The 22,018-nt window shown below is 40.3% G+C and overlaps 3 protein-coding genes across 3 annotated transcripts in view; 1 reads left to right on the top strand and 2 right to left on the bottom strand.

The window, feature by feature from the left end:
- twnk (twinkle mtDNA helicase) lies at window positions 1-5,526 on the bottom strand. The gene is made up of 7 exons (XM_029455660.1): window positions 5,411-5,526; window positions 4,522-5,173; window positions 3,462-4,164; window positions 2,316-2,556; window positions 1,852-1,959; window positions 1,571-1,712; window positions 1-872 (listed from the first exon to the last, which is right to left on the bottom strand). Exons 2-7 carry the CDS (start codon window positions 5,146-5,148, stop codon window positions 537-539), a joined length of 2,157 nt encoding a protein of 718 aa, XP_029311520.1. The 5' UTR covers window positions 5,149-5,173; window positions 5,411-5,526; the 3' UTR covers window positions 1-536.
- A 162-nt stretch (window positions 5,527-5,688) lies between these two features.
- On the top strand, window positions 5,689-8,025 carry mrpl43 (mitochondrial ribosomal protein L43). Its single transcript, XM_029455661.1, has 3 exons — window positions 5,689-5,953; window positions 6,670-6,776; window positions 7,388-8,025. The coding sequence occupies exons 1-3, from the start codon at window positions 5,823-5,825 to the stop codon at window positions 7,591-7,593; spliced, it is 444 nt and encodes a 147-aa protein (XP_029311521.1). The 5' UTR covers window positions 5,689-5,822; the 3' UTR covers window positions 7,594-8,025.
- A 3,937-nt stretch (window positions 8,026-11,962) lies between these two features.
- Window positions 11,963-22,018, bottom strand: part of sema4gb (sema domain, immunoglobulin domain (Ig), transmembrane domain (TM) and short cytoplasmic domain, (semaphorin) 4Gb) — a 35,844-nt gene continuing 25,788 nt past the window's right edge. Inside the window, exons 10-15 of the mRNA XM_029455658.1 lie at window positions 20,416-20,554; window positions 20,106-20,328; window positions 18,801-18,916; window positions 18,247-18,401; window positions 15,532-15,593; window positions 11,963-15,000 (exon numbers count right to left, since the gene is read on the bottom strand). Coding sequence (XP_029311518.1) covers window positions 14,033-15,000; window positions 15,532-15,593; window positions 18,247-18,401; window positions 18,801-18,916; window positions 20,106-20,328; window positions 20,416-20,554 — 1,663 coding nt within the window. The 3' untranslated portion in view covers window positions 11,963-14,032. The remainder of the gene's footprint in view (window positions 15,001-15,531; window positions 15,594-18,246; window positions 18,402-18,800; window positions 18,917-20,105; window positions 20,329-20,415; window positions 20,555-22,018) is intronic.

Consider the following 22,018-nt stretch of genomic DNA (forward strand, 5'->3'; position numbering starts at 1 on the left):
ATTTTTATTTTATTTATAAAACAAGTAGCTCATTCAATAAATCATCCTTGTACAGAATATCAAGAGAGTACACTATAGTAATGTGCAAGTGATTGTATCATCCTGCCAAGCAGACAGTATGATAGTGTTCTACCATGAAAACCTTGTGTTTTTGAAAATGAAGGACACTTAACAGTATTTTAACACTTTCAACAGAGAACTGTCTTAATATAGTATACAGTAGTACTTGCATAGAAAAGCTTAATCAAAACTTTACCCTCATTATTTCACATTCTGTTCATAACTTTATACTTTGCTCCATCAGGACATATACAACATTTTTCGGTATTGTTATTAACTATACGTTTCATTGTGAATTACAATCAGAGCTAATTTTGCATTGCACCAACATACTTAATGTTCAGCTTAGTTGAACCCTGTGTTGTGGACATAAAACTGTCTAACATCCTCGGATTCTAACATTTAAATGTAAATGTAGAAGTGGTAAAACTGACCCACATGATCCATACTGCCTTATGAATTATACTATAACATTGTTAGTTCTTCATGCTTTCTTTTTCGGTTGCAGGATTCTTAACAGTTCGTGGAGTCTTTGTCGTTTTGGCCACTTTCTCTTTTTTAACCTCTTCCTTCTTCACCGCAACCTCGTTCCCCTCGACCTCCTCGTTTTCCAGCTTGCCGGCGACCTTCCTCAGCTTGTGCTTGCCTTTGATGGGGGCTGCGAAAGTGAGCGAAGACTTGATGAATTCCAGAGGGAAGATGCCCACGTCTCCGTCGAAGCGGTTCTTGGTCACCTGCAGGGACCTGCGGCCGGGACACGTCACCAGCTTCTTCTCCTGCAGAATCAGGACGTTGTCGGCTTCTTGGCTGGCCTGTAAGGGGTTAAAGGTCGAGATGATAACTGCAGCCTTGTAAAGAGGGTCAGGGCATATGTATATACATGATAAGTCAATTAATGGGTTTATTTGTTTGTTAACATCCTCTGCACGACACTCATGAGCAAATGAAAATAATCAATAATCAATAATAAAGGCCAAAATTAAAAACGCACCAAAGAAAGGGTAAATGGGTGTAAAACTAAAGTAAATACACCAAGTAAGATAATACTTTAAAAATGTAAATGTGTCATCTCAAGGTGTTAGGATTAGTATAAAATTGTTTTAAAATGTAATTCCGGAACATTGTACGTATTATCTTATCTAATTTTCTATTGTTTTGTGCAGTGTCTTTATACTACACAACTCATCATCTATTTTCTATTTGATACATCATAATTGCACATTCTAATCTTACTTCTGCTCATTTTTGTTTGTGTCTGTTTCACCTTCTTGTCCTCTTTTTAAAAATGTAGCATCCTAAATTGTAAATAAAATTATAAAATGTACAATTTCTGATTACATTTATTCACGAACTACACCATTCTCACTAAAACATGCAAAAATAAATATATAAAAAAAGAAAGAAACTTACTGTCCCTAATGTTGTACCTTTCAGCTTATTCAAACAGAAAACTAGCTCATTTGCAAAGTTCAGTTTAAAACAGAAAAGGTGAGACATTCCTCTGACTTACCTTTGCCGAACCAAAGATGGATGCTGTTTGCAGTTCTCGGTCATCCTCCTCTTTCCTGGGGTGAATGACCAGAGTGACGTGGCAGCTGCTGTTGGTGGCAAACTTCCTGAATGCTCCGATAATGTGGTCCTGGACTGCAAACCTGGACACATGAAACATCATTTATTTACATATTTGTGATGGAAAATGTACTTTAAAATCATTGTTCCTTACGAAACTGATATTGGTACATGATACAAATTGTTTACCTTCCTATTTGTCATAACTTTCCTCTTACTCACTTGTCTACTGAGAGGCTTTCCTGACCCATCATGAACTGCAGGTTGTCGATGATGACATGGTTGATATCATACAGGTAGACAGCATGTTGCATTGTTTCCAGCACTGTCCTGTAGAAAAGGTTGGAGAGGTCAGATCAAAATGATTCATAAAAACGATTTTAAACCATATCAATCTGTTGATGTAAAAGCGTTATTACACTGCAGATGAGTGAACAAATCATTTCATTTATCAAATAATCTTCAGAATTTTTATATTAATTGTTTAGTAAATAAAAATAGTCCACGGTCTTCAAATACTGCATCTGTTTTTGTCCAACCAACTATACATAATCCGGCCTTTCAGCCACTGTTATCCAGTTTAATTACTTTCATGACACTCACTGAACGTTAGCATTTGTGATGCCGACTGGGATTAAAAAGAAAAGAGAGAAGGCCGTGTCCATTGAAACACTGATTAGACTTACTTGATGTTCTGCTGCCCGTGGAAAGTCATAAAGTAGAGTGGCAGCTCTTCAAACTTGTCTGCCCAGAAGTCGTACTGCTCCAGGTTTTCCTCCAGCCTCTGCATGGCAAACTGTGTCAGCATGACCTTCGCCAGACGCACGTTGTTGATTTCAAAGCTGCCCCATAACGTGTTGACGCCCTGCATGCTAAGGTCCAGAGCAACCTCACTGATAAACGTGGTCTTCCCACTGCCAGTGGGACCTGGTAATAAAAAGAAGCATAAACATTAAGACTAATAGATATTTGATATTAAAACTGTAGGCCAAATATTTTAAGAATTGGAACCTGCTAATACTTATGAACTGATTGATAGTAATTCATTTAAAGCTGCATCAATTGTTTTTTTGGCCACTTGGGGGCATTGAAACTACCGGTAGTTAAAAGCACAACAATGATTCTTCACAATTTTTTCCAGCAGCTTGTCGCCGAATTTGTTTCTCGGATATTTGGTAATGGACAGGCACATTACCAAATAGGTAATAGAGAGCTTTTTTGCTACCTTTGGCGCTGAAACGATTAGTCGACTTCTTAATTAGTCGACCAACAGAAAACTATTTTTTACCTATCGTTACAGTAATTATACACGCAAACAATGGCAGAACATTCAGTTTTCAGTGTCTCACATAAGGAGATGTTCTGCTTTTCTGTTTTACATCACATTGAACTGAATATCTTTAAACAAGACTTTTAAAGACATCACCTTGGCATTTGAGAAACTGGAAATGTTTCACTTTTTTCTGACATTTTATAGATCAAATGAATCAAGAAAATAATCATCAGATAATTCGATAATGAAAATAACCATGAGTTGCAGCTCTAGCTACCTGCTGTGGAGTTTGTTGGCCAGAAAACCAAAACAATGAGCTGAAAGGTACTAAAATGCTCTGTAGACCTGAGGGGAACCGCAGAGTTGGAAGATAACTTTCTGTGGGTTTGTCACTACGTGCAATTATACATTTGATCCATTATAAAATATTGATTTTTGCAGCTTTGGGTATGTGTACATCCTTATTACACAGGTATGAACTACAACTATATTTTTATCTATGATTACTTGAGAAACACATTATTACTCATGGGCCTTTAAACATCACGTTTTCTTTTACCTGTGAAAACAGTCAGCTCCCCCTTACGGTGTCCCTTCAGGATCCTGTTGAGCTCCGTAAACCTTGCCCACTTCACTCCAGCCACCTGCTCTGTGTTCACCAGCTCCCCGTACACATCCTCTCTGAGCTGCTTGAAGGACACTATGGATTTATGGGCCGCTGGGATTGAAGACTTGATGATGTGGCTGAAGTTCTTCCCCTGGGCTAGGGCCTCCACAGGACATGGCTGGTTCTCCCCGGGCCGCACCAGCGAGCAGCGCCTCAGACCCAGCTTGCGTGAGAAAATCTTTGATGCCTCCCAGGAGCGAATGTCGCCTCCCAGCCACAGCGTCACTCGCTTGAACTGTTCCAAGTAAGGCAGCAGGATCGGTGGAAGACAGCTGACCCCGCGTGGAAGAGCCACACTAGGAAGTCCTGTGGCCTGGCTCACAGCCAGAGTGTCCAGCTCATGTCCGGTCAGCACCACCTCCGCATCCATACGGCCCACCAGGGGGAGGCCGAACAGGTTGTAGTAAGAATTACACTTTGGGACTGTAGCTTCCTTATAAGTAACTTTGTCAGTGTTTGTGCTTTGGGCTGAGAGAAGCTTGAACCCCTTTAGGGAGGAGTCAGGTCCACCAAACCAAGGGAAAACCAAACTCTTAGTAGGCTTCAAGAGTCTCACGCCAAACTTCTTGAGCGTTGCATTAGAGATCTTTGTGATCTGAAACAAAACATTGATAAAACATATCATCCTGTGAGGAAAATCGTTATGTATAAATAATAATTTCTATTCCTTTATTGTAGTGAACCAAACCAGTGGTTGATGTCTAAACCGAATCGTGGATTTGGAGAATCTTTACACCCCTACTTGTTTGTCTCTTGTTTATTTTCATGGATAACTATGAGCTTATTATGTAGAGATATATAGAGATGTACTTTCCCTGCTTTTCAATGATCATTATGTAGATGTGATGATTGGCAAGTGTGTTTTTCCTTTGATTATTCTGATGCATAAAAAATAAATGCTAGTAAAATATAATTAAAAATTAAAAAAACACATGCAATCACTCAACAATACCTGGAACATGGTTTTAATTAGCCGTGCCTCGTCCTCGGGGAGGTCAGTGAAGGGCACAGAGCTGGACCAGATCCTCTGCACCTCCCTCAGCTCTCTCTCCCTGTCCTCCTGCTCCTCCACACTCTCTGGGTATCCCAGCAGCACATGAGGGCTGAGGAAGTCCTGCTCCTCCTTCAGCATCACCTCCAGGCAGTCCTGGAGATCCTCCCAGCTCCCTTCCACCAGCGTGTCTTTACAAAGAAACTGACCGGTGGTTTTGTCAATGAATAAGGAGAAGATGTCCCTCCTGGTGGACGGATTGACAAAGATGCTCGGGATGTGGAGGCAGCTGTGACCATCGTGGAAGAGAATGTCTTTGGTGCGCAGATACTGTTTGATGTCTGCGATTGTGATGGGGCTCGCAGGAATCTCTACAGTACACTTGGCATCCTTTTTGTAAGCCCTCGTTCCGCTGTGTGCCAGGAAATAGCCTTTACCAAGAGGCTCTACACCGCATGCAGGCCTGTGAAGGATCCTCTGAGTAAAAAGTCTCACACAGGAGATGGATGAAAAGTGTCTTTGGTGAAACCTTGGGGCTGCCACCTGCAAGAGACAGGTGGTGCCCCTCAGTAGCAAGCTCCTCCACATTATTTATCTGGTTAGGACATTGAACCTGCGACAAGAGGAACACACATCAAGTAACACACTGCAAAGCTAAAACAAAGATATATTTTTGGATGACCTATGCTAGTGTTAGTCTAAGACAGCACAGCCAGTGAGGCATAAAACCGTTATTTTTGTATTAAATAGACATTAACTAGAATAGAAAATTAGCATGAATGTGTTCAACGTCTACATCAGAAATACATTGCATTTCAATTAAAGAACAAACACATTAAATCCAGCTTACTGGCTCTGTTGTATGCCCTCATTTTCCTCCATGCTTCTCTAACCCCATGTTCAACCCGGGCTTTTCGGTGCGTTTTCAAAACAAGTCCGTGTAAAACATACGGCCAAAGGTACCGAACTGCGTTTATATGTTTATGCTTTTATAACATTAAAACGTTATATTTTAAAAGATTTTAAATATGTATGTATAAAACATATGTTTACAAATGTTTAATTTGCAAACGAAAGAAGTCTTATTATGAAGACTTATTTTCTTTGACGGTCGTGTCAGTTATGTGTTTCACTCCGGTACATATGGCCGACGGACCGGAGTATATACATGCCCGTCAATTTGTCCTCTATGAATGTTGTTGCTAGCCAACGTAGATTTGTGTCCAGCGGTTTTTAACAAGTTCTTGAGTAAAATATAAACGATGACATCCAGAGGGACACCGAGTCGCTTCCTTCAGAGCGTTCTTCGGAACGGAGTCGGTCGGTATGTCTGCCAGCTGAAACGACTCTCCATCATCTTCTCTAAAAATGCACAGAGCTCGTTGGGAGTCAGGTAAAACATATTTACATACGTTACTTAGTTTTAACAATGCTCTTTTAAAATGACAAATGAAAGTCCTGCCATGTAAGTAAATACATAAATATGTAATGCGTTGGTTGGTTTACTTCAGTAGTTTCGCTCCTTGATGCCTATGTGGTCTTGATTATATTATTTGATAGATAGCTTAATATTGCTGTTTGACATGACTTGAGACTGCTCCAAATACATCCTTGTGCATATTTCCCATATATGAATATTTGTTTCTGTTTTAATTGACAATGTTGCGCCGTTAATAAAGGGTTGTATAAAGTTAAGTCTCTCCTGTCTAACATGGACGTTGTTAGCCTAGCCACCGTAGCCAGTCTAACTAATCAATAACAGACATTTAGAGCCAACTAACTTGATAATACTTGTATTCTTTTTGACATGTTTGATAGTAGATTGCAATCACACATTATATACACGTCGCGGAACATGAACCAGGTTATACGCATGGCATATTAATTATTCACCAAAAATACTTTGAATGAGTTGTTGCTATTGTGGCATTAGTCGTTTTCTACCGGCGTAGATATGATAGACGGGGAATTTGCTCACTATGATCTATCTTCGGATAGTCTGATATGACAACATGTCTGTATTGATTGCAACTGATGCCCGGTATCACAACACAGAGCACTATCAGCAGAGCGACCACAGCATCGTAACCTTCTGCCCTTCTTTATCAGGGACTTCATTGAAGAGGGAGTGGTGGATTATGCCAAGAAGAACCCTGCAACTGTCGTGTATGTGTCTCCTCAGGCATGCAGGATACCCAAAATAGTTGCAGAATACTGTAAGTGCTCACTGACTGTGTTTAGGTGGAACGCTTGACCAATCCTGAATTTCTTTCCTCATTATAGCACATGCATTGCCCCTGACATCTTGTTCATCCTCTTGTGTACACTTTACCTCTCCCAAAATGTACAAAGTTGTTACATAACAAAAGAAAATCTATGTACGGCGGAGGAAATAAAACTGATTTTGTCCTGAGGTTTTGTAGTTATAACTGCTGTCCCAAAATAAAGAATAAAAAAATACTTGTGCCATGCTATAATATCAGCATGCTACTTGTTCAAAGTCAAAGGCGTGCTTTACAGTTGAAAGGTCAGGTTCTGGGTTATAGTCAGTCTTTTTGGTGAAGTTTGTGACAAATGTTATGGTCTGTGGTTTTTCAATAAACATACAAGAAACTTGTAAGTGAACTACAATGAAGTGAAGAAGTTCTGTTATTATGTTTGCTACTTCTCCTAGATACTGTAGGGGGCAGTATAACACAGTTACTTCTGAGACCTATTTAGGTAGAAGTGAAATGCCACCCAGAATCATATGTTCTTGTTGACACTGTTACATTTTGCACTTTAAAGTCACTCATACTTCGTTATTCCTTCTTTTTCCTTCCTGCAGTAAACGGCAACGTGCGGGAAGAAATGGTCACAAGCAAAACGTCTCTGCAGATTTCCGAGCTTTTGACCAAGTTAACCAATCAGTCTGGCCTGGACATCATCCGCCTCCGCAAACCCTTCCACACAGACAACCCCAGCATCCAGGGCCAGTGGCACCCATTCACCAACCGGCCCCCGTCCATCGGCCCCATCAGGCCACAGAAATAAGATGCTGAATAAGAACTAACCAAAGTTTAAAGTCAAAGTCCAAATTGGTACTTACTTTCCAGATTATTCTTGCAAGATATGTTCTTTTTTTAAAGCTGTTCAAGTGTCTGCGGTCAAAATGAAACCACAGATCAAGTAGTTGTCATGTTTGCAGCAATTTCTTGGATGATTCCACTATGGACCGAACATTTTTCACCATGCCCTTCTGTCTGCTGGAGGCAGCAAAGTTGTGCATAAAAGTGCGCACGTTACCAGCTCTGAATGCCACATTTGAATAGACTTTACATGAATCCACCAGAGGCTTGTCAACTAGCATATTAAAAAGAACACTTTTTTTAAATCTCAAGGTTATTTGAAGATTCATTGTAGTAAAGAGCAGCACAGATGGAACTTTGTATGAAATAAATAAATAAAAATAATTGTGCAATTGCTGTCATTGGTGTTTTAAATTTAGATTTATTTTTGAGTTGTATTTAAACAGCTTGTCAGAAGATTAGCAGAGCAGAACTGATGGCAGCTGTGCTGTCTGCTTCATTAAGTTTGACTGATTTAACTGCACTGAAAATGAATCACAAACAAGACGCATATCAGATGTACACCTTTATTATTTGTATGACACGGGGGAATGTACATGTTTTTACAGTTTTTAATATTGATAAGGGTTTCCTCGCTGCACAACCTTGAACGATCCAGAGCTTAAACGAACATGACAGATAGTTTTGTGATAGCTTGAGGGACAAGTCTTAACCTTCAGCAGCAAAGTCCTGAAAATCCCTCCAGTGGGTGATTTGTTCAAATTCAACAAGGTGGATGTTGGCAAAACTCCTCGCTGCTTTTTTTTCTCACTCTGAATTCATAATTTTTCACTTCAAAAGGCATGCCGGCTAACCCTTCTCCTCCACAAATGATCTCAGTATTGTTGTCAACCAAAATACATCTACACAACCAAGTACTAGATATCAGATGAATACAAATAAGCATGAAAGGAGCTTCCAGGACAGCTTGCTTGTTTCTGTTGATTGATGGATACTAGTCTGCTGGTGTAAATAGCTCTGTCCGCAGGAAATGGTTTGGCTATATCTGTGAAAATTCATGTAGAATCGGAGCGTGAGATGACTGCAGAGGATGGTGATGAGTGAGAGACAGAGGAGCCGAGCTCTGCAGCGGGATGCTGATGCTGATTTCACTCATTTTCTCCCAAATGTCTGTACTTTAGTTGAATTTTTAAAAATATTTTGCTCAAGAATGTGGATGCTCTTTGAAACACCCTCAGACACACACAGACTGCAGTTCCGGTTGTTAGACATGTACTGCTTTACCAAAAGAAAATGGCTGCATTTAAATGATCTGTAAACTTATGTCATCAAATTGAAGTCAAATTAAACCGTTTAGTCTGTTTTAAAGCAGGGAAATTAATTAAAGTATCATTGGCTCATTATATAAAAATATTTTCTTTCATCATTTCATGCTCACTTCCTGTATTTTAATGTATCTATGGCACCAATTAAAGATATCAGCCACTGTGCTCTCATCACACCCGCACAGCTAGACCCACGCTAGGACATTTAAGGATCTAAATAAAGATGCTGTTGCTAAGTTACTGCCTTGAACGCTGCTCTGAAAAATGGTCATTTTAACCCTCTGAGCTCATTTTATACCTCTGCTCATTCAGTCATATATGTATGTATATGTATGTATGTATGTATGTATGTATATGTAAATGACTCTGGGATCGTGTGGGCTCAACTCCCAGTGGAGTTCCCAGTGGCCTTGCAGCTTGCCACAGGCTGAAAGCAACCGAGTGTTGTGGTGTCTTGAGAATAGGATTCAGTGTGAGCATGTTTTGCATGGCTTTTGATGACTTCCCCTCAAAGCTGTTGACGCTTTTCCCCCCGCAGATGAACAAGATGAACACAAGTGTTTTTTTATCTGCATGAAAGCAAGTGGAAATTTAATGAACTTAAATAAATAAGACACGAGAGACAACATAAAATAGTCCTTTCTGCAACAGCTCAAGTGGTTCAACTATCTTACAAGAAGCCAGTTATATTCTAAGAAAACCACATAGATGCAGAACCAACTTGGTGGAAAGTGTCACAGTTTAGAAGAGTATATTACATGACTTACAAACAAAACAGTGCAAATTGTGAACTCCAACGTCTTTCTTTGGCCAACACCGATAGAAATAATCTACATCAAATATACTGTATCTTGCATATTGACGCAGCGGGATGTTCTTGCATCATTTGTGTACAGAAACAAGGTGAAAGTAAAATTGGTAGCCAATATTTTAACTATTTTTAAATTCCATTTATTATTCAGGGCAGAGCCAGTGTCTTTTGTAAACAGATTGTCCTTAAGTGGGAATGAAGCAGCAGCAAAGGTCGCAGATTCAGCAGAAGCTTTAAACGTGTGAAGGATTGTCCACTTGATGATGAGGGAACTTGATTATGGAAGCTTTTATATAACACATGTTTTAGTACAGTATAGTAACATGTTGAACTCAGTAGAAACAGCTAACATTTTACAAAAGTTAAACTTGCAATAAAATGTAACCCAACAAGCACATTTCATTACAACTTTGATTTTAAATAAAATGAAATGTGAATCAAACATAAATTAGGATCAGAAAACCTTCTTGATCCTGGTCAATCTCTCTGAGCACTATTAGGACATTATATTAAGGAAACTGATTCATATTTAGGCTGTCTGATTCTTATGTGAAATGCGTGCAATGAAAACTATCTCACAAATGATATCAGCTAGTTAGCATGTTAAACTAATGCGGAAAATCTGCTTGTTTCACACAAAAACTCTAGGGCTCTTTTAAAACTGGTTCTAATTGATTAGGAGCCATCATGGCCATTTGTAAACTCAGCAGGGTCCTTGAGAGAGTGTGAATGTGAGCAGAGAGAGTAATAGATGATACTGTCATGTAGAGGTGATGAGATGGGAAAGAGGCAGCAGAGAGGGAGAGAGGGGAGGAATGAAAATGAGGATGAAAACAAGTGAAAGGGCTAAAAAGGCTGACAAGAAGAAAGTTGAAAACGTGCAAAGTGAAAAGTAACTTCTGCCAACACGTCCATTTGTATCGTCATCTGTTCTCTGCATGGCTGGGCAGGACACACAGGTGAGGTCAAATCGCAGGGTGCTTTTTTCAGAGAAAAACACACCGAAATACGTTACCTCAGGGACATTTTGGGCAGTGTGATGAACTGACAGAAGTTCATTCTTTACCAAATTCAATTTATAGCCACGGATGTGAAACTGTGTCCAATACATGGGCTACTTGCTTAGTGGGATCTTAAATGTATAAAAGCAGGTCAACTGCATATAAAGAAGTTTATGTTCAGCTCCACCCCAAATGATGCCCATATATATTGTTTATTGCCGCAATTTTAGCGAAGTAAAAAAAAGATTAAGCAACAAAAATTAAAATAAATTAAAAGTAAACCCGCTCCACCCAATCTAAAGCTTTTTTTAGGCATCTAATGAAATTAAATTATTTCTGGCAGTCGAGTGGTGTAACATACAGTAAAAAAGATTCTAAAGGTCTATTTTGTATTAATTCTGTCTGATGTTTTTAAATAATGTATGAAAGAACAGACTCTAATCGAAGTGCTAACACTTTGGCTGACAATCTATAGTCTGTGCTTAGTAAAGAGACAAGCCTGTATATATATATATATTGACACTGAGGCTTGGTATAAGGTCACAGAAAGATAGCCAGATTTAAAAGAATCAGTAAACATAATCGGCAAAAAGTGGGGTTAAAGTTTCAGTATGCTTAAAAAGAACCAGGGCATATGTCGTCCATGTCTAAAGGTGAATGAAAAAATTCCTGCTGCCATAGAGAGGGACAAGACGCTATGAATCGTAGCATAGTGTTGCATTCAGCTGTACACACAAATAGGGGAAACATTTGTTGTGCAAATATTGAAAAACGAGCGCAGCAAAGCAAGCGCTTTGTTTGAATCATACTGAGGTCAGACAGAATATCCTCCATCCGGACCAGGACATTTATCAGTCTGCATAGAGAGCATTTCCTGGACCATATTCTCAGAATAAAGTGGCTTACAAGGCAGACAAGAGGACGACCTGCAAACCTGCAAGTGCGAAATAGCTGCTGCCGCCTTGTATCATCACCTGTTTCCTGCACGTCTAACTCAGGTCAAATGTTTTCTGTCTGCCTCTACCTGCAGAGACGACAGCGGTCTATGCAAACAGACAAGAAGCCTTCGTCCTTTCCTCGTGGAGGCGAGCCAAGCACCGCTGTTACTGTCAGCCACGCTCTGATAGATGCACGCTGAGAGTCACCGTACAGGGCCGCTGCTGAGCCCCCGCTACAAGAGCTGATTCAACACTTTGCTGGAAAAGACAGATCTTTATTCACCACTGGCCGTGACACGTTTACAAACTGCTCAGAGATTCATTTCAGTCCCTCTAAGTTATACGTACTATTTAATCATGTTCACCTTGTCTAGGAAATACTGTACGCTCTGCGGTTCTTGTTGTTTTGGCCTTGCTCTGATGTCAGGTAAACACTGAGGATGCCTTTGTGGGCTGCATGTGTGAAGGTCTTCTCTTCTCTGATTCGACAAATAGCCACCTGCAGCTTTTTCAGAGCAAAAGTTGATGAAGACCATTTTATCTTTTGGGGACATCATTTTTGAAAGAACCCAGTGTTTTCATCCGTCTTTGAAATAGTTGGCATGAAACTCTTGATGTCTCAGGAGAAAGCAACATCAAGGTGTACGGAATGATCATCTAAAGACAGGTTTCAGTCTGACGAAGACAAAGTATGTCGTAGCTGTATAAATATTAAACAGCAAATAAGCATTTTTACAGCATCTCCTCCGTTTGTTTTCAGTGTATGCTGTGGTTTCCTCTCAGCCTTCAGGGCCCTGAGGCCAGTCTGTGGTCTACAGTCATTTCAATCAATCTTATCACAAACTTACTGCACCTTTCATGGTCTTTAACAGAATACTCAAGGCGTGTCTCTTTTCTCACACAGATGCTGAAAACAGAAGGTTTGCTACAGGTGTCACCATTGGCACAAGAAAAAGCTACTCACAGCTGCAGCAATCTACATGAGGGCAGAAGAAAATGAAGAAAGATTGGATTTATATAATTTGAAATGACGATGTTTTGTCTTATCACCTGAGCTCTCGTGTACTGTAACAGCTTTTTAAAGTAATACTACACATAAAATCTATCTTTTGAGTCTCAATCAGGCTCCCCCTGTGGGCTTCAAATGTGGCTCCTTTATAGAGAGCTCGTAGTCAGATTGAATTCATGACAAATTTCAGTTCATTAAATGAAATAAATGTCAAAACACTTACTGGGCACCACACTGGTCTCTATGTTCTGACATTTCTAGACAAAAAAATGTATTGAAAGAAATCATTTCCAGATTAATTGATCATAAAAACATGTTGAGTTGCAGTCTTACAATGGATTCCTTTTTGGAAAAGTTTTCCCTGTTAAAAAAAGTGTTTCAAAATATGAAACTTCTTCTTGTAACAATCATATACTTGTTGGATGTTTTGAAGTTGACTGTTATGATAAGTCTTTTCGTAGTTCTTAGTAGATTAGTGTACTTGCTCCGACGTCACACGGAGATGCGACACACGTGAAGGTCAGCCGATTTAACCCGATATGATGCATTTTTGGCCCATAAAAACACGCTGACCTGCCAATAGCTGCCCAAAAAAGGGGAGGCCTACCAGCTGGAACAGCTACTATCACCATCAGCCTCATAAAAATACTATGAGTGGCTTTGGTGATACAGAGTCCACTCCTGGGTCTACAGGTGAGTCAAACCTGTTCTCCCCCAGACCAGGGACCAGGAACATCCTCATGTCAGACTTGCAACACGCAGGGAAAGGCTCTCAGGTTGCGGGCACGTTAGGTGAAAGGTAGTTTCCCACAGTAGCCAAATGATTTTGGGTGGAGTATCACTTTAAGCTCCATAGAAGACTAATATTACATGGCACTAAAAACTTCCTGAACACTTCCACAGTCTCATAAATACGTGGCTCCCTCCTGGCCTGATTTATTTTTGTGTCCCAGTTTGCACCTTTTGCGGTTTTGTGTTTTTGTGTCATCTGTCCACAATTCTCAAGCCTCTGGAGAGTCTCCACCGAGGAAGCATTAAGCTGCCTTCTCATGGTACTTTGTAACAGCGCAGTCTATGACCAAAATCTTCACAGCTCCACTTTTTGAATATTAATCTCTGGTTAGTGTAGTCCATTGTTGAAGTGAAATCATGGGCCATTTGTCATGGGAGACAAGGGAGGCTGCACATTTCAGATCAGGTGAGGTACTCTGACACTGGGTAAATAACAGCAGCATTTGATAGGGTCAGTTCTCCCCACCACTACGGGTCACCGTTGGGGTCAAAATAAATAACTGTGCGACAAAGACTGAGGGCGGTGTCCTAGATGGAGCTCTCATCAGGCTCTAGGTCCAGCTGCGTGTGTTTCCTCTGCTCCAGGATCCTGTTGAGCTCCTCTGTGAAGGAGTGGTAGAGTGGTGACATGCCATCGTGGTCGGCCTGCCTCAGCAGCACGTAGCTGTTCCCATTCATCTTCCGCAGCACGCTGGGCAGAGTGGACGACAGCCCGTTGGCGTAGTCCATGTTGGGCAGCGGCGGTGGCATAGGAAGAGGAGGCGCTGGGGGAGGCGTTTTACATGGAGAGAACTGGCCCTCCCCTGGAACTATCTGCAGGAAGCCATCACCGATGTCCCCGAAGGCTGGCACCGAGATGGAGCGACGACCCTGGCGGCCGTTGCAGTGGCTGGAGATGGTTTTAAGTTCCAGATGGGAGCTTCTCTTTCTCTCAGAGGCCCCCAAGACCTGCAGCTCCTGCTGGGAGAACTTTCGGTTCCGAGAGGCCCGTCTGGTGCAGAAGCTCACATAAAGCAACACCACAGTCAACACCAAGCAAAGCCCTCCGAGAACCGCCACCAAGGAAATGTACACGGCCTCCATGTGTCTGTAGATCTGGAACTCAGCTCCCGGAGGCAGCGGGGCAGGAGGAGAGGGCAGAGGCTGCTCCGTGGGGCTGCTGGTAGAGAAAACAGTCGGGCTGGAAACTGTAGTGGGGTTAGTCGTGGCTGAGGGCTCCACGGGGTAGTACGTATCCGTGTGCACCCTGACTGTGTAAAGATAAACCAGGACTGAGACGGAGTTCTCCACGGCAAAGCAGCGATAAGAGCCGCTCTGCTGGGAGCGAGCGCCGATTATGAGGAGGCCATCTGTGCCGATGCGGTAGCCTGAATTGAGGCCGTATCCCTGGAGTTCTTTGCCGTTTAGCGTCCAGCGTGGAGTTGCCAGGTTGGAGTGCAGTTCGCACTGCAGTAGCACGTCGTCACCCGACATCACAGAACGCCTCCGATGGACCACTGAGTGACAGAAAGAGAAGAAAAGACACTTAAAGATGGAGCTGCAAAGTGATGATAAGGTGGAGAGAGCAAGATAAAGGGGTGGAGAATGTGAGACGACATGACAAAAGTGCAGCAGGACGGAGAGATGAATAATGAAGGAGATGTCGGGTCACAAAGGTTACGTGCTCGTAAGCAACCTGCACGACTCAACCTTTCACCATCTCTATCCATCATATTTCGTAAGCCTCTTTAAATGTGGTGAGCCCTGCAATGCAGCCAGCACAACCTCCAGCAAAAGAGGAACTGATTAAAATGTGTACGCTGGGACCTGGGGGGATGAGTAAGGAGGGTACACCTAATGAAATCCCTTAATAGCTGTTAAATGCTTTAGTTTTTAGGCAGAGAAAATAAGTGTTTCACCTCATAATCTCAGAGTCAGGCATACTAATCAAGGGGATGTGAGGTAAAATTAAGTAATAAAATCAAAAAAGTAATGCGCGTGTGTGTGTGTGTGTGTGTGTGTGTGTGTGTGTGTGTGTGTGTTGTTACCATTTCCTGAATTCTCCTTGCAGCCCCTGATACCCTTCAAAATATCCTGGGTTAGGTTTGACCTGAAATAAATGGATTTCAAATTTAGTTCAAGTTTTGAACAATTTGTATAAAATCTTTATTTAACCAGGAAAGCCTCATTATGATCTCTTTTCATAGGCAACAATAACAATGAGTTACACACAAAAAACATAAGAGAGTAAACACACAATGCTGAAATGTGATAATAAAATCATAAGTGACATTTCTACTATCAAGGTTTCATCCTGAAAAAACCTACTGTACATGGCACTCTTAACAAAAATAACACGCATCCAAAACAACAACTTAATGAGGCTAACACAACAATCAAGATTCTAAAATACACAGAACACCTCGTTTCTGCAGCAATTCACAACCAATTTTAGATCTAACTGCAGAAGGTTACAGGCAGAGTGAGCAGCATGTATACATAAATGTGTTTTACCCAGTGTTCATGTGTTTTACCCAGTTCAGGTAGTAGTGAAGAAAAATCCCCCTCTATCCACATCTTTGTATTCCAACAACCTCCATGAATACAAATATTGGACATTGTGCAGTATTAAGCAGGTAAGTGTAAGATCTCTGCCATTAACATTCAGTTCTTTTCCAGCTTTCTCCGAACGTGAATAATCCCCCCCAAACAAATCCACAGGAGAGGCTGATGTGTCTGCTGCTGTAATGGAGATTAAGATGACTGCTACCCACTCATGCAGCGTGAGTGAAGAGAGGCACAGAGTAATGTACGTATTGTTGTGTGTGTGTGTGTATGTGTGTGTGTGTGTGTGTGTGTGTGTGTGTGTGTGTGTGTGTGTGTGTTTTGTTTGGAAGGGGAATATATACCTGTCCAGCTGAATCCAAACACAACTAAAACCTTTTTATTTTAGGTTAATGATATTTATACCACTGGATTTCATTTGCCAGGATTCATCTTGTATTGTCGTGGAAATGAACATACGTTTACTCGAGTACTGCACTTAAGTACAAATTTGAGGTACTTAAGTATTTCCATTGTATAACACTTTATATTTCTACTCCACTACAATTCTAGGAAATATTCTACTTTTTACTATTTCTATTTAGTATCTTAAGTTAATAGTTTCTTTACAAAATGTTACAGATCAAATGTGATAAACCTGTAATATATGATGCATTGTTATAGTTATGCATTGTTAAATAGTAATAATAATAAATAATAAATTGATAATTGAAAACTTTAATCATCAAATATGTGAAATTTTATATTTTCCTGTAGACAAAATTAATTAATTGAACGTGTACTAATTGAACACTGTCTCTATTAGTGCAAAGTTACATTGACGTCTCCAGGAAATTATGGTCAAACTTTATTTTAAGTACCACTATTTAGCATGTATATTACAGTGTATACATATAATAAAGGGTTTACAAAACAGCATAATGTAGTTGTAAGCAGATACAAGCGTTTACTAATGTATTTCTCAGCAACTATAACTCCTCCTGTAATCACAACCTTCTCAAACTGAGAAGAACTAAATCTACTTTCATCTGACTCTAACGGTTTATTTGTATCTAGTTATTGTATTAACTTATTATTATACATTACTGTTTTGTGCTGCTCTTTAAACTGTGCCTGGAAAGTGTCCTTGAGTGCTTTAAAAGGCACCATTAAATAAAAATGCTTAAAATGCTTCTATTATAATAAACACATAATGAAAGTAAAACACAGTTGTAATAATATAACAAATAACAAATTGTTGACAAATACCGTACATTAATGTCCTTATAGCTGCTACTTCATTATAATGTGTGTTATTAATCATTGGTATACTGCTTATAAAGGCTGAGTAGTTACCTGTAGTGTTACCAAAATGAAAAAATAATGTGTAATAAATCTTGCTTTTCTGTTTTAGATTCTGAGTAACACATAATAATTTAAAATGTGAGAGAATAAAATGTTTCAAATACAAGTGTGTTTTTGGGGGGTAATAATTCTAAACTGCAGAAGAAGCTCCTGCTGAGCTGAACAGAGCTGATGGGAGAAATCTACGTTGACTTCATTGTCTTATACCTGCTTTCATAGAAATTATGTTGGAAGGGAAAATTAGCTCCATAAATAATTAATTAGACTCCGGTAATGCTGTCGGGCCCAGAAGAAAGAAATAAAGGTCATGTAATGCAAAAATGTACACAGTGTCAAAATAAGTAATCTCTGTTTGTAGGTTTATTACTCATTTCACTAACTATAATGATGTTTTTAATCATCATGTCACAACAGATCACCATATTATGTCACTGTTATATTAATCATAAAGATGAGTCGGCACTTATTCACTGCTGGCAACATTTGAGAACATTTTACAGAAACTTAAAACTATGGCTGTCATCTAAATACATTCAGCAGCAGATAGAGAAGAAATGGAGGAAATGAACGCAGAATAAACAGGTGGAACTGCAGAGGAGCTTTAGGGAGACCTAAGACTCAGGATCTATGATGAAGCAATGCAAATGTATCTGTCTCAGCAAGAGTCTGGATCTTTTTCTGCCTAATCTCTGCTTTTTTTTTCTGTAAACACTATGCGATCAGTGTTGTTAATGTTCTTTCTACACTTTTCTTTGATCTAGAGTGGCGTCACCCTGTAAATGCAGACAAGCGAACTGACTGAGGGGGAAAAAGCAAATGTGCATTAGTTAGTGTACAGGTGTGTGTTCCCTCACCTCTGTGCATGTGAAGATATTTCCACACACGCCCTCCCGTCCCAGCCACAGAACGGATCTCTGGCGAATACGCAGTCGTAACAGGAAGTGTACCTCTGACAGGCGGACATCGGTACCTGCACGACTCCAGAGTGGGAGCCGACGTAAATACTCCGCTGCAAAAAAAAAAGATGAATCTGTTTTTATTTGTTTCTTTTCCCTTGAATTTTAAACTCTAAAACTACAATATGCAAAACAAGAATTGTAATGAATTGTGATATAAGAAGTGTATTTGTTGATTATTAAATCAATTACTGATAAATATTTGCATTGCCTGGTTGCTGCAGCTTAGCATCACACCCAAAAGCTAACATGTATAAGTAGTTTGTAAAAAATAATTAAAATATTCTTTAGGAGAATCCAATTAATAAATAAAAGTCCTCTGTCTACAGCATCTTTACATTTCAATTATATGTAGTTAATTGATTAGCCAGACCATGAGCTATCATAGGTTTTCATTTGCATCACTTTAGCATGAATAGGCTGTTAACATATCTACATGCATGAATACATACCAGAGCAGAGGATATGACCATGCTCTCTATGGGCTGGGGTTTATCAAACAGCTGCAACTCTTCTATGATGTGCATTTCTCCATCGATGTCTACAGCTCTGTGCAGCCACCCGTCATCTGTAACAGAAGATACGACCTTTTTCTGTAAGGATGGTGTTAATCTATAGTTTTCTTATTGTCAATGAATCCCATGACATGACAAAAACTAAACCAACAATTGATTCCTACTCCAGAATCTTTCAGTTATCCTAAAAGATAATTACTACGAAAAACCATTTAACATGTTTAGCATTAAACAATCATTATGTTGGGGATTCTAAATGAAGATTGTCACCAGAAAATAAATATAATGATTTTGTTGAGTTAAATATTTATATCCAAAGCTCAATAAAGAACTAATATGAACCTAAGTTTCCTAAAAGAATACATTGCAAAGACAATAATAATTGCTACAAACAATTACAAAGTAGCACAACACAACATGAAATGGGGAAAAATCTGCTCTAGTAAAGACTGGGACTATATAAAACATTAAATACGCTCTACCTGTCATGTATATATTTCAGTTTTTAGATGTATGCCTGTGTTTCTAACTCCTAGTGTTTTCCTTAATTTCCCTTTTCCCTGTGTGTCCAGTGTTTCCCTGTTTGTCTGGGTGTGACGTGGGCGTGACCTTCCCCACAGGCAGCCTCCTGATTACTTCCAGACACACCTGGCCTGCCTGCTCAGCTGTTTCCCATCTGCTCATCAGCAACAGTATAATTACTCCGGTTCTCCAATCACTCATCGTCAGATTGTAGTTTCAACCAAGTGGTACGCGGGTGCTCTCAGTATAGTAGCTTCTGAGTTTTCTCCTGTGAAAGATTTTGTCACTAACATGTGTCTCCAGGATCATGTCTCACCCGCCTTCTGACCTGTCTGCCTGATCGCTTTCCTAATTTCACACCATCTCCAGTTTATCACGCTCGCAGCCTCACCTGCCAGCCCTGCTAAGCTCTGGTCTCACCATTTCCCCAGCTACACGCTGCCACGCCATTCACACGCTCATCCTGTGTTTTTGTGGACAATAAAACTTTCCTTCCCTCAACTTCCTGTTTGTCCGTCTGCTCTTGGATCGGATCCAACTCTGACCGCAACAGGAATCCTATTAATTTAATTGTCTCTCATGTTATTTAATTAATTAATTTCCTTTTTGTCCAATTGAAAAAATTACAATACTATAAAAAAATATTCAGCCCAAAGCCCATCCATTCCTTGTTGGTGTTGGTCTTTTGGATTTGTTGACTGTTCAGTAGTAAATACTCACCAGTTCCTAAAAACAGAACAGTATAGATGTTCCCATCCAGCGCCGGCTCCTTGTGCACGACTATCTTGACGTAGTTGACACTCCTCTTGAACAAGAGTGGGCGCACCCCTATTGGGTGCACCTGGCTGGCCATGAGGGGGTGCCTTCTGGCGAAAGTGAGGACATTGTCTGGCAGGTCTCTTGATGAGTTGATGCCCTGCGACCTGTGCACGTCTGATATACACTGTGGAGAGATCAGAGACAGGGAAATGATCACACATTAAAAGCTCTAATGAGGGTAGAACGAGTGGTTTAAATAAATGAAACTTACAGATCCTGGTCTTGGCTCTGGAACTTTGCCCGTGTACTCCCTCCACTTTGAGTCCTGCACCTCCATGTACGGCCCCTCGAAAGCCTTTTGCACATCTGAGAAGGCGTACTGGCAGATAGCAGATGCTTTGATATTCTTCCTGAGAGACACATCCAGAGGACACAGTCAGAATGAATGATTAAATGTTGGATACACACTGAGAGGTTATTATCTGGGGAGCAACTGCCACCCGGAACAAATTTCAAACACCTGACAGATCGTAAGGTGAATATGGACTGCTCGTCTCTATTCTGTGAAAACTGGGGGTGTTAAGGTGTTGAAGTTTTGTTTTTCAAGCTCACATTTTCCTCTTGGATTTGATCAATTTGTCTTGAATGGACATGTGGGAGTGTGGTCACTGACAGGTGTGTAATTTCCCTCTTTATCTCGAGTAGCTGCTCCCGTCATCCACTCCAGAAGGAAATATTTGTTTTGCAGACTTTTCAACAGCACTGAAAAACCCACTCCCTGTGAGTCATGAATAAAGCAGCCCCCTTTGTGGTTTTGGTGAAAGAAAAGGTTCGTCCAACAACACAATGACTGTTGAGAACCAGGTGACCCTTAATCTTAAACCCTACAGGTGAGATTAGTAAGGGGGGGAATATGTGTGTCACATTCTTAAATCCATTGTGTGTGCCCACCTCAGCCTTCAAAAGCATTCAAGTGAGAAAAACGAGATCGAAGTGAAACCTGAATCTGTCTTTAAAACTGGTGTGTGGTAATAGCTCAGGGCTTACTCACTGCTGCACGCCAGAGTCTAACGCATAGTGACGACTTCTACTCACACAGGTGTGGGTTCTTTTCTTTTTAAGAAAACGTAAGAATGTGGAAAGACAAAGAAAGAGAAAAACAAAGAAAAAACAAAGTAGAGCGGCAACGAGTAGTTTGATCATCGGTTAGGAAAACATATTCGGAAACTATGTTGACAGTTGATTTATCGCTAAGTCCACGCAAAAATGGCAGAAAATGCCTCTATGGAGATTTGCTTTTCTCTGTATTGTATCATATTAAACTAGATATCAAAACAAGACAAGACTTCACCTTTCAAAGAAACTGGGTTGGACATGTTTCACTATTTTTTGACATTTTATAGACCAAACGATTAATAGGTTTAATCAAGAAAACAAATCAGCAGATTAATGGATAATAAAAGTAATTGTTAGTTAAAGCCCTGAAAGAAAGAAAGAAAGAAAGAAAGAAAGGAAGGGAATGAGAACATTGCAAAGCTATCCTTTCCATCTGAATCTAAACACCTCTGGGACAGTTTTATGCTGAATGACTCTGCATATCAGCATAAACACACACTCACATCACTGCCAGATATTCCACAAGCAGACATCGACCTCTGACGCTGTCACGTCAGCTCTGACTGCAGCTTGCCTGCTTCTGTTTTGATAACAACTCACTAAGGGTTTGAATATATGATGGTGCTCGTTATCAGTTAATATGCTGATTATTTGTACGATTAATTATTTAGTCCGAAAATGGAGAAAAATATCCTTCACAAGTTCCCACAGCTCAAGGTGACGTCTGCAAAGGACTTGTTTTGTTTGAAACTCCAACA

Source organism: Cottoperca gobio, chromosome 19 (genome assembly GCF_900634415.1).
Source record: "Cottoperca gobio chromosome 19, fCotGob3.1, whole genome shotgun sequence".
Classification (NCBI taxonomy): domain Eukaryota; kingdom Metazoa; phylum Chordata; class Actinopteri; order Perciformes; family Bovichtidae; genus Cottoperca; species Cottoperca gobio.